The sequence below is a fragment of the Pleurodeles waltl genome, chromosome 4_2 (genome assembly GCF_031143425.1).
Source record: "Pleurodeles waltl isolate 20211129_DDA chromosome 4_2, aPleWal1.hap1.20221129, whole genome shotgun sequence".
NCBI classification, from domain to species: domain Eukaryota; kingdom Metazoa; phylum Chordata; class Amphibia; order Caudata; family Salamandridae; genus Pleurodeles; species Pleurodeles waltl.
The window spans coordinates 26,710,018-26,727,769 of NC_090443.1; the positions used below are offsets into that span (position 1 = coordinate 26,710,018).

General features: G+C 48.5%; 1 protein-coding gene across 2 annotated transcripts in view; it reads left to right on the forward strand.

Annotated features, from left to right (window-relative positions):
• RLN3 (relaxin 3) overlaps positions 1–17,752 on the forward strand; it is a 91,426-nt gene that overhangs the window by 51,052 nt on the left and 22,622 nt on the right. For both annotated transcript variants that reach the window (XM_069233310.1, XM_069233311.1), the window contains exon 3: positions 6,092–6,163. In XM_069233310.1, the coding sequence (XP_069089411.1) occupies positions 6,092–6,163 (72 nt within the window). The remainder of the gene's footprint in view (positions 1–6,091; positions 6,164–17,752) is intronic.

A 17,752-nucleotide genomic window follows, 5' to 3' on the forward strand; every position in this document is an offset into this window, starting at 1 on the left:
CCAGGCAGCTAGTGTGGCTAAATCCACCCCACCCTCAGAGACTAGAGTAGCTTCAGTGTGGACCCTGATTTGCTCTGGGCACACTGTTGATCCCACTTGGAGACTAGCCATTCCAGTGTTACCTGGATTGGAGTTTGGAGTGGAACTTTTCTTGGGACAGGCCTTGTCTCCAGTTTGGTGTCCAGACTGACTACAGTTTCGACACCAGGCCTTTTTGGGATCAAAGTTTTTACCCTTGTACCCAGGATTGTTTTGTGAAGAGGCTCTGGGCCCACCCTCCTGTGCAGGTTTTTGGGGGCCTTTAGAAGACTCTTGACTATTTTTATTTTTGGCTGTCTCACCACCTTTCCCCTGGGGAGGTTTTGTGACCCCTTTCTTTTGGTCACCCCCTGTGGAAGTTTTGGACACCCTAGTCTTGACCCAATGGTCCGCCTTCTTTCCCAATTCTTGGGGAGAAATTGGTCCTAGGTCTACCAGATGCTGATGCAGTTTATCATTGAAACAATTACTTAACAGGTGTTCTTTTACAAATAAATTGTACAGCCCATCATAATCACTTACACCACTGCCTTGAATCCAACCATCTAGTGTTTTTACTGAGTAGTCTACAAAGTCAACCCAGGTCTGGCTCGAGGATTTTTGAGCCCCCCTGAATCTAATCCTATACTCCTCAGTGGAGAATCCAAAGCCCTCAATCAGGGTACCCTTCATGAGGTCATAAGATTCTGCATCTTTTCCAGAGAGTGTGAGGAGTCTATCCCTACACTTTCCTGTGAACATTTCCCAAAGGAGAGCACCCCAGTGAGATCTGTTCACTTTTCTGGTTACACAAGCCCTCTCAAAAGCTGTGAACCATTTGGTGATGTCATCACCATCTTCATATTTAGTTACAATCCCTTTAGGGATTTTCAACATGTCAGGAGAATCTCTGACCCTATTTATGTTGCTGCCACCATTGATGGGTCCTAGGCCCATCTCTTGTCTTTCCCTCTCTATGGCTAGGATCTGTCTTTCCAAAGCCAATCTTTTGGCCATCCTGGCTAACTGGATGTCCTCTTCACTGGAGTTATCCTCAGTGATTTCAGAGGTGTTGGTCTCTCCTGTGAGGGAACCAGCATCTCTGACTATTATTTTTGGAGTCAGGGTTTGAGGGACCCTGTTCTCCCTAGATAGGACTGGTAGGGGGGAATTTTCCTCCAAGTCACTATCCTCTTCCTCTGAGTTGCCACCCTCAGAGGGGTTGGCCTTTTCAAACTCTGCCAAAAGCTCCTGGAGCTGTATTTTGGTAGGTTTGGGGCCCATTGTTATTTTCTTTATTTTACAGAGTGACCTTAGCTCCCTCATCTTAAGATGGAGGTAAGGTGTGGTGTCGAGTTCCACCACAGTCACATCTGTGCTAGACATTTTGCTTCTAAAAGTTGGAATACTTTTTAAGAATCTACAACTGGTTCTAGAATCTAATTCAAACTTTTACAAACTTTTAAACTCTAAAAGAAATGCTAAACAGGATCTAACACAAGGCCCTAGCAGGTCTTTTAAGAATTTAGAAAACTTTTCAAATTGCAAAAATCAATTTCTAATGACAATTTTGGAATTTGTCGTGTGATCAGGTATTGGCTGAGTAGTCCAGCAAATGCAAAGTCTTGTACCCCACCGCTGATCCACCAATGTAGGAAGTTGTCTCTGTATGTGCTATTTCAAAGTAAGGAATAGCATGCACAGAGTCCAAGGGTTCCCCTTAGAGGTAAAATAGTGGTAAAAAGAGATAATACTAATGCTCTATTTTGTGGTAGTGTGGTCGAGCAGTAGGCTTATCCAAGGAGTAGTGTTAAGCATTTGTTGTACATACACATAGACAATAAATGAGGTACACACACTCAGAGACAAATCCAGCCAATAGGTTTTTGTATAGAAAAATATCTTTTCTTAGTTTATTTTAAGAACCACAGGTTCAAATTCTACATGTAATATCTCATTCGAAAGGTATTGCAGGTAAGTACTTTAGGAACTTTAAATCATAAAAATTGCATGTATACTTTTCAAGTTATTGACAAATAGCTGTTTTAAAAGTGGACACTTAGTGCAATTTTCACAGTTCCTAGGGGAGGTAAGTATTTGTTAGGTTAACCAGGTAAGTAGGACACTTACAGGGCTTAGTTCTTGGTCCAAAGTAGCCCACCGTTGGGGGTTCAGAGCAACCCCAAAGTTACCACACCAGCAGCTCAGGGCCAGTCAGGTGCAGAGTTCAAAGTGGTGCCCAAAACACATAGGCTTCAATGGAGAAGGGGGTGCCCCGGTTCCAGTCTGCCAGCAGGTAAGTACCCGCGTCTTCGGAGGGCAGACCAGGGGGGTTTTGTAGGGCACCGGGGGGGACACAAGCCCACACAGGAATTTCACCCTCAGCGGCGCGGGGGCAGCCGGGTGCAGTGTTAGAACAAGCGTCGGGTTTGTAGTGTTAGTCTATGGGAGATCTAGGGATCTCTTCAGCGCTGCAGGCAGGCAAGGGGGGGTTCCTCGGGGAAACCTCCACTTGGGCAAGGGAGAGGGACTCCTGGGGGTCACTTCTCCAGTGAAAGTCCGGTCCTTCAGGTCCTGGGGGCTGCGGGTGCAGGGTCTCTCCCAGGCGTCGGGTTTTGGATTCAAGGAGTCGCGGTCAGGGGAAGCCTCGGGATTCCCTCTGCAGGCGGCGCTGTGGGTGCTCAGGGGGGACAGGTTTTTGTACTCACAGTATCAGAGTAGTCCTGGGGTCCCTCCTGAGGTGTTGGATCTCCACCAGCCGAGTCGGGGTCGCCGGGTGCAGTGTTGCAAGTCTCACGCTTCTTGCGGGGAGCTTGCAGGGTTCTTTCAAGGCTGCTGGAAACAAAGTTGCAACCTTTCTTGGAGCAGGTCCGCTGTCCTCGGGAGTTTCTTGTCTTTTCGAAGCAGGGGCAGTCCTCAGAGGATGTCGAGGTCGCTGGTCCCTTTGGAAGGCGTCGCTGGAGCAGGATCTTTGGAAGGCAGGAGACAGGCCGGTGAGTTTCTGGAGCCAAGGCAGTTGTCGTCTTCTGGTCTTCCTCTGCAGGGGTTTTCAGCTAGGCAATCCTTCTTCTTGTAGTTGCAGGAATCTAATTTTCTAGGGTTCAGGGTAGCCCTTAAATACTAAATTTAAGGGCGTGTTTAGGTCTGGGGGGTTAGTAGCCAATGGCTACTAGCCCTGAGGGTGGGTACACCCTCTTTGTGCCTCCTCCCAAGGGGAGGGGGTCACAATCCTAACCCTATTGGGGGAATCCTCCATCTGCAAGATGGAGGATTTCTAAAAGTTAGAGTCACCTCAGTTCAGGACACCTTAGGGGCTGTCCTGACTGGTCAGTGACTCCTCCTTGTTGCTTTCTTTGTTCCCTCCAGCCTCGCCGCCAAAAGTGGGGGCCGTGGCCGGAGGGGGCGCGCAACTCCACTAAGCTGGAGTGCCCTGCTGGGCTGTGACAAAGGGGTGAGCCTTTGAGGCTCACCGCCAGGTGTCACAGCTCCTGCCTGGGGGAGGTGTTAGCATCTCCACCCAGTGCAGGCTTTGTTACTGGCCTCAGAGTGACAAAGGCACTCTCCCCATGGGGCCAGCAACATGTCTCTGGTGTGGCAGGCTGCTGGAACTAGTCAGCCTACACAGACAGTCGGTTAAGTTTCAGGGGGCACCTCTAAGGTGCCCTCTGGGGTGTATTTTGCAATAAAATGTACAGTGGCATCAGTGTGCATTTATTGTGCTGAGAAGTTTGATACCAAACTTCCCAGTTTTCAGTGTAGCCATTATGGTGCTGTGGAGTTCGTGTTTGACAGACTCCCAGACCATATACTCTTATGGCTACCCTGCACTTACAATGTCTAAGGTTTTGTTTAGACACTGTAGGGGTACCATGCTCATGCACTGGTACCCTCACCTATGGTATAGTGCACCCTGCCTTAGGGCTGTAAGGCCTGCTAGAGGGGTGTCTTACCTATACTGCATAGGCAGTGAGAGGCTGGCATGGCACCCTGAGGGGAGTGCCATGTCGACTTACTCGTTTTGTTCTCACTAGCACACACAAGCTGGCAAGCAGTGTGTCTGTGCTGAGTGAGAGGTCTCTAGGGTGGCATAAGACATGCTGCAGCCCTTAGAGACCTTCCTTGGCATCAGGGCCCTTGGTACCAGAAGTACCAGCTACAAGGGACTTATCTGGATGCCATGGTCTGCCAATTGTGGATACAAAAGTACAGGTTAGGGAAAGAACACTGGTGCTGGGGCCTGGTTAGCAGGCCTCAGCACACTTTCAATTGTAAACATAGCATCATCAAAGGCAAAAAGTCAGGGGGCAACCATGCCAAGGAGGCATTTCCTTACAAGGGTCTTCTCTCTGATGTTGACGGAAACTGATAGGAGCGCTACAAGTTTCTGCTATAACTCTTATGGGTAGATTATTGTCTTTACCTGACCTAAACTTAAATCTCTCGTCTCTTTTTTCTCGTCGAGAAAGTTTCCTGCGGTATGGGGGACACTCAGTGATACTATCACAGAAGGGAGTCTCGTTCAGCCACTGATGTTTTTCCCTCTGGGTCTGGACCTCATTTAAGAGTTGTTGAAAATATATGTAGTCAGTACCTATAATACAATCTTCGATCAGTTGGTCCATGATACCCATGGGAAGCAAGTCTCGGTGCTTATCCCGTTCTATCTCTACAGTGCTAAGAGGGTAGTGTTCCTTGTCGCCGTGTATACAGAAGATAGTTACCCATCTGTTGGCGTTCTTGTCAACCGGCTCTACCAAATCTTGTCGTATGACTGATTGACTACAGCCTGAATCTATAAGGGCAGAGAGAGGGCGGCCATTGATTTTTACGATCTGCTTAAATTTGGTATCTCCCCCTCCTGTACACAAGACTCGGCGTCGGGTTACCCCTATCTCCATAGGCTCAACTCCCTAGGTTTTCCTGGGGCAGGCCCGGGCTATATGACCCCACTCCCCACAGTTAAAACATTGAGGTCCTTGAATGGGAGGGACTTCCCCATGTCTACGTTGGAAGGACTCCTCTAAAGGAAATCGTGGAATGGGTTTTGATGGAGTAGGGAGTGTCTTTACGTTGGGTCGTGATGGTAGTGTTCTCACATCGGTGGACCTGTGATAGGCATGCGCCAAGTCTATGGCTAGGTCTGTATCTACCTTAGGATGCTGCCTTATCCAGTTTTTAGTACTGGAAGGGAGGGACTCCAAGTATTGTTCGAGGATGATCGTTTTTATTATATCTTCTCTACTAGTTCCTATCGGCCCCAGCCACTTCAGTGCCAAATCCTGGACCCTGAAGTAGAAGGTGCGGGGGTCCTCATTGTGTCCCCATTTTACTTTCCGGAATTTTACTCTGTAGTACTCTGTATCGTGGCCCACCCGTTCCAAAATGCTCCTTTTGATGTCCTGGTAGGAGGTGGTACCACCGGGATTGGCCGCCTGTTAAGCTGTTTGCATAAATCCCGTGAGTAGAGGAGCAATATATTGTCCCCATCTTTCTTCCGGCCATTGAGCAGAAGATGCTACCCGTTCAAAATTAGTGAAGAATGAGTCCGGGTCTTCCCCCTCCTGATATTTTTGTAGGACCGAACTGGGGACATTCGGGTGTACTTTACTAGAGGCTATTGTCTCTGTTAACTTTTTCATCGCGGTTTCATGTACAAGTTGATTGTTCGCCAGGATAGTGGTTTGACTTTTCAAGGCAGACTGCAGGGCTTCCCTATCCTCTTTGGCTTCACGTTGGTGCGCTTCCCACACCAACTGTAAATGGCGTTGGCCTTCGGCCAGTTGTTTGATCATGTCCTCTAAAGTAGGAGCTTCACTCATCGTCTATACCGTTTCTTAGCCTGTTTTTAGGGGAATAATTATCCCACTTCTGACACCACTGTGACAGGCTATGCGGTATAAACCAGACTGGAAACGGCATAAGGAGGTGAGTAAATAGAATTTTATTGTATTAGTGTCTTTTCTTATCTCTTATTTCCTTTCTTTTTAAAGTCCCACTTGGTAAGTATTGGTATAGTCTATTATTTAGTGCTTCTCTTCCTTAGTCTTGTCGTTTTCTTCCTTTCTTTCTTCAGGTTACTGTCCTCTGGAAAGGCGAGCTGCTCCCGGGAGAAGACCGGCAAAAAAAACACATGGAAAAACCCAGGGTAAGTAATTGGTTATTTTCTGGGGTTTATCTTTCAAGTAGGAAGAAGGGAGGGCAAGTGGGGTATAGAGAAGGAGTGCAGAGACACCCGTGCACTATGGAAACAACTGTGGCGATGTGTCTAGGGTTTAAACACACTGTGCTCCCAGGCTTGAGGGGATAGTCAGGCTCTTTCGTTAGGTAGGGAGCCTTCCCTTCTTTCCTCCTCCCTCCTCCTCCCTCTCGCTCCTCCCAGCTCCCTTCCCCTGTGTGGTTTCCCTTTTCCCGTCGGTTCTACCAAATAGGAATCGTACCTTTGTAAGCCACGACCCTCCGGGGTCGTGGCTGGCTCTGGGGCTCCCCGTCTCCGGTGCCTCGTGAGAGATACTCTCCTTCTCCACTTCGTCGTCGGGGTAACCGGTCCTTGGTCTCGTCGCGATCTCCTCCTTTCTGCTTCCACTCGTCTCCGTCCTTTTTTCTTCCCGCTCGTCTCGCTCAATGGTCATGTCCTCCTTTTCACCCTTGACGGCCTGGAAGGCGTTGTGCATTTCCCCAGCAACAGGGAAACGCCCCCAGGACGCCGCGGCTGTTCCTCTGGGAACGGCTAAACGCGGATCTGACGTGTCGGGGTTCCCCGACACGTCGCAGGTTGTTTCTTCATGCGCCGTGATCGTGGCTGCCCGATCACAGTGATCTCTCTCTCAATATATATATATATATATATATATTTTCGCCACCAGTTCTCTTGCAGTTGCAGCTTGTGTCTTCAAAGCAATTCACATACTTCAACTGACACATTTCAACTGTAGATTTTAGGCAGCAATAAAAAAGTCAAGTAAGTCTTGTGATTATGTTTCTGCTACACAACGATCTGACTTTTGTCTAGTGGCAGTTTTGATGCCATAAAGTAGCGCAAAAGGTTTATATGCCTAAAGCAAAGATCAAATCTGTATTTTATGTAAATAGTTGAGTAGATTAGTAAAGTCAGCCAGTACCTGCGCTATAATACAAATGAAATGTATGTGCTGGGGGGGCTATGGAGAGATGAAGGGGACTTTTGCTGGGTGGTAGTCAGGGAATGTGAGGAGGAGGTCATGGGAGTGGGAGCACCAATAATGATTGGTGGACTGGGCGCTAGAGGTGCCAAAGACTGTGACGTTTGGTATGTGAAATAATGGTGTGTCTTTTTTGGGTGTGTCTTGAAAGAACGTGCTGATTGAGGGAAGAAGCGAAAGTAAGGTGAGCTCTACTGTTGCACGTATCACACACCCACCAGCAATTTTGTGACTGTCTACGTAGGCTAGTGTTTTAGAGCGACAGTTTAGCCAGTAGCAGAGATGGCATCTCGTTGGATGACAGCTGCTCAAGCCCTCACTCGGGTTATAGAGGACAGCTCTGATGTTGGATTAGAGACTGAGACAGCAGATATTGAGACAGCATCTGAGGGATAGGACAATGGCGCAGACTCTGGGAGTGATTTTTCAGTCGTTGGAGTCCCATTCAATAACTCCTCTTCCATTGATTATGAGGGAGGTGATGAGGACAGTCCTGCTGTCCCCTCGCAAGCACAGTCTGTGCAGTGGGACAATAGTGGGTTAGCCCAACCCAGAGAGCAGGTGCATGTGGCGGCAAGCACAGAGAGAGTGCTCTCTTGGGAGCTCCCCAATTTAGTTGAGCCCCAAATTCCACCACCCAAATCGGATTGTGGAGACATCAAAATTATCTATTGCAAAGCAACCTGGTTTTGTAAGGCAGACACCTGCGTTTTTGGTCCTGGCCTTGGCGGCCATATAGGGAAACCTACCAAACCCAGACATTCCTGGAAACTAAACATCCGGGGGAGTCCACAGAGGAGTGTTCTTACCCAGAATACCCTGCAAAAGTGAAATGTTGAATAAAAACTCAATTTTTTCTTGCATTTCTGTCACATAAACTACAGGAATATGCTGGGATCCACAAAATTCCTACCACCTAGTGTTTCACCACCTGTCCTGATAAAAACGCTACCCCACTTCAGTGCCTGTACCTAGTCCCTGCATCAGGAATGGATCATCCCAGGGTCAACTGTTGCCCTCATGAAAGGACCAACATTGACCGTTGTGTGATCTATTGCTGTTGCGGGCCTACCCACACAAGTGAGGTACCATTTTTATCAGGAGACTTGGGGGAATGCTGGAAGGAAATTTGTGGCTCCTCTCAGATTCCAGAACTTTCTGTCACTGAAATGTGAGGAAAAAGTGTTTATTTTGCCAAATATTGACGTTTGCTAAGGATTCTGGGTAACGGAACCTGGTGAGAGCACCACAAGTTATCCCATCCTGGGTTCCCCTAGGTGTCTAGTTTTCAAACATGCACAAGTTTGGTAGGTTTGCCTAGGTGCCAGCTGAGCTAGACGCCAAAATTCACAGCTAGGCACTTTACCAAAAACACGTCAGTTTTCAATATAAAAATTTGATGTGTCCATATTACGTTTTGGGGCGTTTCCTGTAGCGGGCACTAGGCCTACTCACACAAGTGAGGTATCGTTTTATCAGGAGACTTGGGGAAATGCTGGGTGGAAGGAAATTTTTGGCTCCTCTCAGATTCCAGAACTTTCCATCACCGAAATGTGAGGATAAAAGTGTTTTTTTGCCAAATTCCGAGGCGTGCAAAGGATTCTGGGTAACAGAACCCGGTGAGAGCCCCACAAGTCACCCCATTCTTAATTTCCACAGATGTCTAGTTTTCAAAAATGTATAGGTTTGCTAGGTTTCACTAGGTGCCAGCTGAGCTAGAGGCCAAAGACCACAGCTAGGCACTTTTAAAAAAACAGGTTAGTTTTCCTTGGGAAAATGTGTTGTGTCCATGTTGTATTTTGGGGCATTTCCTGTCGCGGGCATTAGGCCTACCAACACAAGTGAGGTACCATTTTTATCGGGAGACTTGGGAGAATGCTGGGTGGAAGGAAATTTGTGGATCCTCTCAGATTTCAGAACTTTGCAGCAACGAAATCTGAGGGAAAAGTGTTTTTTTAAGGTCTGCAAAGAATTCTGGGTAACAGAACCTGGTGAGAGCCCCACAAGTCACACCATTCTGAATTCCCATAGGTGTCTAGTTTCCAAAAATATATAGGTTTGCTAGGTGTCCCTAGGCACCGGCTGAGCTAGAAGCCAAAATCCACATCTAGGCACTTTGCAAAAACCACATCAGTTTTCATTGGGAAAATGTGATGTGTCCATGTCGTGTTTTGGGGCATTTCCTGCTGCGGGCACTAGGCTTACCCACACAAGTGAGGTACCATTTTTATCGGGAGACTTGGGGGAATGCTGGGTGGAAGGAAGTTTGTGCCTTCTCTCAGATTCCAGAACTTTGCAGCACCGAAATCCGAGGGAAAAATGTTTTTTTGCCAAATGTTGAGGTTTGCAAATGATTCTGTGTAACAGAACCTGGTGAGAGCCCCATAAGTCACCCCATTCTGGATTCCCATAGGTGTCTAGTTTTCAAACATGCACAAGTTTGGTAGGTTTGCCTAGGTGCCAGCTGAGCTAGACGCCAAAATTCACAGCTAGGCACTTTCCAAAAAACACGTAAGATTTCAATGTAAAAATGTGATGTGTCCATGTTGCGTTTCGGGTGGTGTGCATTAGGCCTACCCACGCAAGTGAGGTACCATTTTTATCGGGAGACTTGGGGAAACACAGAATAGCAGAACAAGTGTTATTGCCCCTTGTCTTTCTCTAAATTGTTTCCTTCCAAATGTAAGACAGTGTATAAAAAAGACGTCTATTTGAAAAATGCCCTGTAATTCACATGCGCCCCGGAATTCAGAGATGTGCAAATAACCACTGTTTCTCAACACCTTATCTTGTGCCTATTTTGGAAATACAAAGGTTTCCTTGATACCTATTTTTCCCTCTTTATATTTCACCAAATGAATTACTGTACACCCGGTATACAATGAAAACCCATTGCAAGGTGCAGCTCCTTTATTGGCTATCGGTACCTAGGGTTCTTGAGGAACCTACAAGCCCTATATATCCCCGCAACCAGAAGAGTCCAGCAGACGCAACAGTATATTATTTTTGAAAATATGACATTGCGGGAAAAAGTTACAGAGTAAAACATGGAGAAAAATGGCTGTTCATTTCACCTCAATTTCAATATTTTTTTTATTTCAGTTGTTATTTTCTTTAGGAAAACCTTTTAGGATCTACACAAATGACCTTGCTGAATTCAGAATGTTGTCTACTTTTCAGAAATTTTTAGCTGCCTGGGACCCAGGATGGGGTATGTCCCAGTAAAATGCAAAAATTGTGTTGAGGGGGCGTGGCTTCGGGCGTCAAGATGGCGGTCGCACTCTGAGAGTGCTCTGGACCCCTCCGTCATCCGCCCATAGTTAACGCGGTCCGAAGGAGCAGAAAGACGCCGTTTCGGGCACCCCTGTGACCCTGGGTCTCATAGGGGGTCGTATACGGCAAACGAACGAGGATCCTACATCCCACGCTCGCGCGGAGATCCAGCCGATCCCGGGAAGGGAAAAGAAGATGGCGGCAGCTAAGCGATGCACCCGGCTGGGCTGAGGTCGGGCCCATGGCCTCGCTGATGGCGTATGCGGCGAATTGAAGGAGCGGCGAGAGCCCCTGCGGAGCCTGGACCGGCCCCCGACGGCGGATCCCTGTGGCCGGGAGGCCGCTAAAACCCCGGCCGAGAAAGAAAGCACCAGGTGAGCGGCCCTGCCCCTGTGCACTGCCCCGCGGGTGCAGGCCGGGAAGCCGAGACCCCCCATTTGTCCTGCCATGCCCGCGAGACGGAAGTGAAGCGGCCAGGCGAGGACAAGAGGACCGCCGCCGCAGCTGACGCCCTTCTCCCCACAGCCCCCTTCTGACACGAAATAAGGGCTGGGGCTGCGCGGGGATCAAGACCCTGCCGGGGGTCGGGCGGGAGCCCCCGAGAGGACGAAGGCACAACTCAAAGGCCCAGGAGAGGAGGAGGAAAGAGAGGGGGTCGGCGATTTGTGATACCCCCCTCTCCTGTCTCTGTCACAACGAAGGGGACACGCGGTGGCCCACCTCCTGCTCCCCCTCAGGCCTTCACCCAGAGGGGGTTCGCCAAGGCCCATAACAAGAGTTAGGAGCAGACCAGGATCCGAGATGTGGAGGAACACATCCCAGAACAGTCTGAAATTTAAGGCCTCAAATCATAGATAATTGATCCTTGTCGAAACAGATCTGGAAATCAGAGGCCAACGTGTGTTGAGACAAGACCTTCCACTGAAATACCAGATCCCGGGTATGGGGGGACTTGGGCCCTGATCTATAGCGAGTCCCTCCCAACTAAGCAGGGGGAGCGAGGAGGGGAGCTACCGGATGGGAACCAACAACCCGGCCCTCCAACGGCGCCGGCAAGAGATGCCTCCACAGGGCCCAAGAGAGAGTAAAAGAGACTGGAGGACGCCCTTGAGACAGTGACATCCCACCGTCCCCGCGCGGAGCAACGCGGCGAAACCTTCCCTGGTCCAAGACACTTGAAAACAAACTGAAATCTTGGGCTTACAAAAATAATACGGAGAGTGCGACACACTTGACCCTCACCCCAGGCGCCACGATGGGAAAGGACAAGGCGAACAAACAACCTCCACCCTCCCAGCAAAAAATCGATCAGTTCACGACAACGACGGGCCAACGGGGAGGGGGAGACACAGACAGCGGGGGCCCGGCCCCGGACGGAGTGAGCGCCATTCTCCTAGCTATCCAATCATCGCAGACGGCTGTGGAAACCAAAATCGGAGAAGTACGCGTAGACATGGGCCTCATCAGACAAGACCTTAGAAATGCAGTAAACCGAATCACTGAGGTGGAATCCCGAGTTTCTCAGAATGAAAGGGATTTGTCTGACCTCAAAACCAAAGTGGCCCAGCTGCAGACCCGAACCAACGAGCTTCACCGCCGTGCAGAGGATGCTGAAAACCGGGCAAGACGCAACAACTTACACTTCATCGGTTTCCCCGAGGGCATAGAGGATGACAAGGCCTCCGAGTTCCTAGAGAGATGGATCAAATCGTGGATGCCAGACCAATCCCTTTCGCAGTTGAACGAGCTCACAGGGCGCTCGCACCTCGCCCCCCTCCGGGCGGCCCGAAGCGCCCAATGATCGCACAATTTCTTAACTTTAAAGACAGAGACAATATCCTTAAAGAAGCGAGAAGGTTGGAAGATCTTCAATGGGAAAATCACAAAATCCTAATTTTTCCGGACTACACAAGAGAGGTCCAAACCCGCCGCAGGTCATATGAGCTTGTTAAACAAAAACTCAGGGCAATGCAACTCTCGTACATGCTCCTCTTCCCCGCACGCCTCAAAGTTCTCATGGCTGGGAAAACATACTTCTTCGAATCACCAGAGGAGGCATGGGACTGGCTGACGGAGGAGGGCATTGGAGCCCGAAAAGGTCCCCCAAGAACTACTAGGAAAACCCCATGTATCGAACCCTCCTCTTCAGAGGGGCCCCGGAGGAGCTGGCGGCGCACCAGATCCCGGAGAGGTAGGCGGAAAGACCTGAACACTCCTGCAGACAATGAGGCGGCCCAAGACTCGGACCCACAGACTGAGAATACCTCTGACGCTCTCCCGGGGCCTCAGACACCAGCCCAGGCGGCGGAAGACGGTCGCCTAAGTCAATCTCCGATGCTCGGCTGAAAGGATATGTGCGACCCCTTCGCTGGACGTGGGGGGAGACTGGCCGCGCTTGGTGTGCTCGAGCGGGCCCCGGTGGGACTGCCATTGACGACACCGGAGAATTCCTAATGTATGGTGTCGGATGCTCGATTTGTGACCGTTAATTGCAGCTGATCCGAAGGAAAGGAGGGGTCCACCACTCCACCCCAATGACAGCTCTACTGGCTGTCTGGTTCTGGTTGGGTATTTGGGCGACAGATGCTTCCGGGGTGGGAGTATGGGGAGGGGGGGGGGTTTGGGGGGGGGGGAGTTTGATTTAGGTTTAAAGGGCTACGAGTTAGTTAGCCCGGTTTGTAATTTTAAGATTCCACCGAATTGTTTGAAATGGTCGTCCCTAGGTTCGCACCCGCACACTAAACCTTGTATAGCACCTACACATCTCACGCTTGGCCCTCAATGACCCAAGTCCTTTCCTGGAATGTAAATGGCCTATTAGACAAGATCAAGAGGTCAGCAGTATTCCACACTTTCTGCAGATACTCCCCCTCCGTGGTCCTCCTGCAGGAGACCCACCTCCTGAATCTACTTGGCAGAATAGCGCTGTACAAGATGATGATCCTCCCCAGGCTCCTATACCTCCTGCAGAACTTTCCACTACCCGTCCCCACGAGATGGTTCAGGGAGATGGACTCCTTAGTGCGCCAATTCATAAGGGGGAGGCACTCGCGCACAATTGTCGCTTAAAACATGTCAGAGGGACATATACGACGGGGGCTTGGGCATGTCCAATATCCAATACCTAGCGATGCATACACTCATAATTAATGACTGGGTGGGAGGTGGGTGGACAGACCCCGCATATCAACTAGAACTACAGACAATGGGCTACCCACGGATCTTAAGCGCCCTATTCGGGAATCCGATCCCCAGAGATGTCCCAGACGTGACCAAAGTGGTACTACAGGGATGGCGGACGGCTCAGAAAGTGACGGGGTGGTGGAGACGTCTTACCCAACAGACCCCGCTATGGCACGGGAGGCAGCTGGTACATGTGGCAGGCCTGGAGGGCTTTCAGAACTGGGACAACATAGGTATCTCTACTCTGGGTGATATCTGGGGAGGGTCACATACGCGGTCCTTTCAGGACCTCCAGAAACAATACGCTTTGAACACGACACAGTTCCACCAGTATCTTCAGTTGCGTCATGCCCTCCTAGTCCACATACAGGCAGGGGACACCATACCCGAGCATAGCCCCATGGAAGCCAAGGCTCTGATGGGAAACCTGGGTAGAGGAGGAGTTTCCCGGATATATCGCACCCTAACTACTGTCGCGGCGGGCCCCCAGGGAGGACTTCGCCAAAGGTGGGAAGACTGGGTGGGTCCCATGGAGGAAATGGACTGGACAGAAGCACTGATGGCCCCACGCTCTCTTACAATGGCCACTCGCCTCCGATTAATACAAACCTACTTTCTTCATACCGCATATCTCACGCCCGACAAACTACACAGAGCGGGCAGAGCTGCAGTAACTGAGGTCTGAAAGCACACCCAGTCACCCTGCCCTGAAGCAGCTAGCAGAAAAAAGTTTTGAAATAGTAAATTTTTCTGTATCTACCACAGGTGAAAAATGCAACCAAGGAAGTCTTTTACTATTTTTATAACGTGCTATAAGGATCTGGTTCCATTAACGATTACCACCACCACTCCCACTTCACCACTATCAAAACCACTAACATCACTGAGATTATCACCACCATCATCACCACCACTTTCACTTCAACCAACCACTTTAACACTGTTGTCAGGACCATGACACAAAGTGTATCTTTAAATCCCAATGCCTCTTCAGAAGTAGTAAGCGATATACTAATGCAGGTATAATACAATACATTGCTACCAACACATTACTACAATGATCACAACACCCTCACCAACTCCACTACCACAACCATTTCCAGAATCACTACCACCGCTACCATTACCTCCGCTGTAATAGCCATTACTAATGTCAAGCTACCATTACCACCATCAACATCACAATCACCACTGTCACCACTACCTCATCACCATGACACTGCTATTACCACCACCACGAGCGTGACTATCGATACCACTCGCACCACCATCCATACTACCTTCATGCTCATCACTTTTACCATTGCCACTTTTACCAGCACAATCAACACAAATGCCACTACTACTTCTGTTAAACCTACCTACAGTTCCACAATATAACTACTACCAACACCACAACATTCATATGTGTTTATATGTGTAAGAGCAGAGAGAAAGAGAGAGAGAGAGACTGCATGCGTGTGTGCATTGTGTCTCCTTGTTCAGTTTTGCCCTATTCCGCAGTTTCTTTCACAGGGGCCAACATATGTGTCTGTTTCTCCTCATCCGTTTATCTTTCTCCAGGATTCTCATGTATTTGTCTCCCTGCCTTTGTGACACCCTCTTCCCTTTAATTTATCTCTTATTCTACCCTCCTTTTTATTGTCCTAACTCTTTGTTATTACTTTATACCATTCTCTCCCCAACACAACTCTTTTTATTACAGCTTTTCCTTTTATTGTGCTGCCTTGTCTTATTACCTTGTGAACTCTTTTATCAACTTGCATCCTTTTCATTAGGGTCATCCTGCGAGTGTATGCGCTAGCGCATGTGTCTCACTCGCAATACACTGTGGTGTACAGTAAAGGGCTTGGAGCCTGCCTGTCGCTTACCATTTGTTGGCTTGCGTGACACTCTGCTTTTACAGCCTCTTACTTTGTCACTGCAGGTGCAGTATCATTTACTTTCCTGTGTCTGGTGCAGGGACCAAGCACTGATTAATCAGTGGCCATCTGCTGCTCTCTATGTGATTGAGGTACTATTTTGTTCCTTTTAACTTCTATTGCTCTGCAAATAGAAGGAATGTGACTGTCAAAAATGCCCAGGAGGACAAACAAAATTGCAAAATGTTATTTTTTTATGGATTACTTTCTTTTATTTTGCACTCATGTTTTCTTTTGCTCATGAGCACTGTTCTCAAAAGATGACAAATATCTTGTTCTAAATATTGCAAAGCGACATTGCTTTTTTATTATGTGTAATTTCTCAAATGATGCTGTAACACATAATCATGCAGCACACCCCAATCCACCCCACTCCAATCTGCCCCACTACAGTCCACGCCAATCCACCCCACCTCACCCCACACCAATCCACCCCACAGCGCCCCAATCCAATCCACTCCAGCCCACCCTACTCCAATCTTCCCAACCCGCCCCAATCTAATCTGCCCCACTCCAGCTCGCCCCACTCCAATCCAAAACAAACTACACCACTCCAAAACAATCTGCCTCACTCCAATCCAAAACAGTCTGCCCCACTACACTCCAAACGATATGCCCCACTCCAATCCAAAACAATGTGCTCCACTCCCATCTAACCCACTCCAATCTGCCCCACTCCAGTCTGCCCCACTCTAATCCAAAACAATATGCCCCACTCCAATCCAAAACAGTCTGCCCCACTCCAGTTCAAAACCATCTGTCCTACTCCAATCTGCCTCACTCAAGTCTGCCCCCACTTTTTTCCAAAACAATCTGTCCCACTCCAATCCGCCCCACTCCAATCCAAAACAACCTGTCCTACTCGAATCCCCCCAACTCCAATCTGCCCCACTCAAATCCAAAACAATCTGCTCCACTCCGATCCGCCCCTGTCAAGCACTAACCTGTTTCTCTCATGGAGACATAATGCTGACCCAAGTTGCTTGTTCCCAACTCCACCTAGAAGTTGCGTACCTCCCATTTACTTGTACTTGATCGTCACAGGAAAATTCTGGGGGAAGGGGATGGATGGATGAGAGAGAGAGAGAAACACTGCCATTGCCTGACAGGATCAGGATGGCTAGCGGTGGTCTACGAAGAGCAGATATTGCGTATGATGAATTATAGCATTTAGTCAAATAACACTTTTCATGAAACTGATATAGTAAAACTGCTCTTTGCCAATGCCCACAAACTATGTGTACCTGTCACAGTCCCCTTTCCCACTTTCGCTGGCTCTGCCCTCTCTCTAGAGACCTCCAAGAAACAGTATGGAACCTGCATCCAGATACAATGTTTAGCCATCTATACTATCTACATGTATTCCCACCTTGTTCCCAAGTCAATGTGGCCCCACTGGAAGACCTACCTAAAGTGTTCCAGAAATTCAGTGTACGTCTTGCTCGTTGGGTCTTGATGAGACCTTCTAAAACACAGTCACATTCACAATGATAGACATATAACAGGCGATAAAGAATGAAAATCAATTCTTAAGTATTGATATTTCTCAAATATCCAGGGATTAATCAGCACAGCATGTTAGTATTGGAAAGAACACAGTTCAGTGTTTTAACCACACTGACAGCATAGTCACTTTTGTATGTAATTGGTGTCATCACTGTTACATCACAGTGTCAATTGAACATGGAAATAACAGACCTTTGATTCATGTTTTGAAACTAGCGTGTGCCAAGCACTGCGTGTTTGTTATCATAGGCAATGATTGGTATCACAAAAATGCTACATAAAACGAAACTATAACAAACATGTTCATAATACATCGTTTAAATAACAATTGTCCAAAACGTGCTCAGATCTGTGCTGTATTGCAAGCTAACAACATTGAGCGTTATTATTCGGCAGACAGCAAGTATTCATGTAACCAAGGACATTAATAACATGCCCTTCTACTGCGCGCTGCCCGTCTGAACATCTGGCAATCAACTATCAAAGGTAAGCGGTAAGAAGTCTTTCAAGTGCGTGCAGCGCGTTACCACCTTTTATGATGCTAATCTTCTTGAGCTCTTCTTTTCTAGGATCAGCATCTGCGACGCTGGTCTGTGGAACAGATGATCCAGGAACAAGCGCGCAGAAGCAGGGAATCCCACTCTGCATCGGAAGACCTTTGACAGCAAGCAA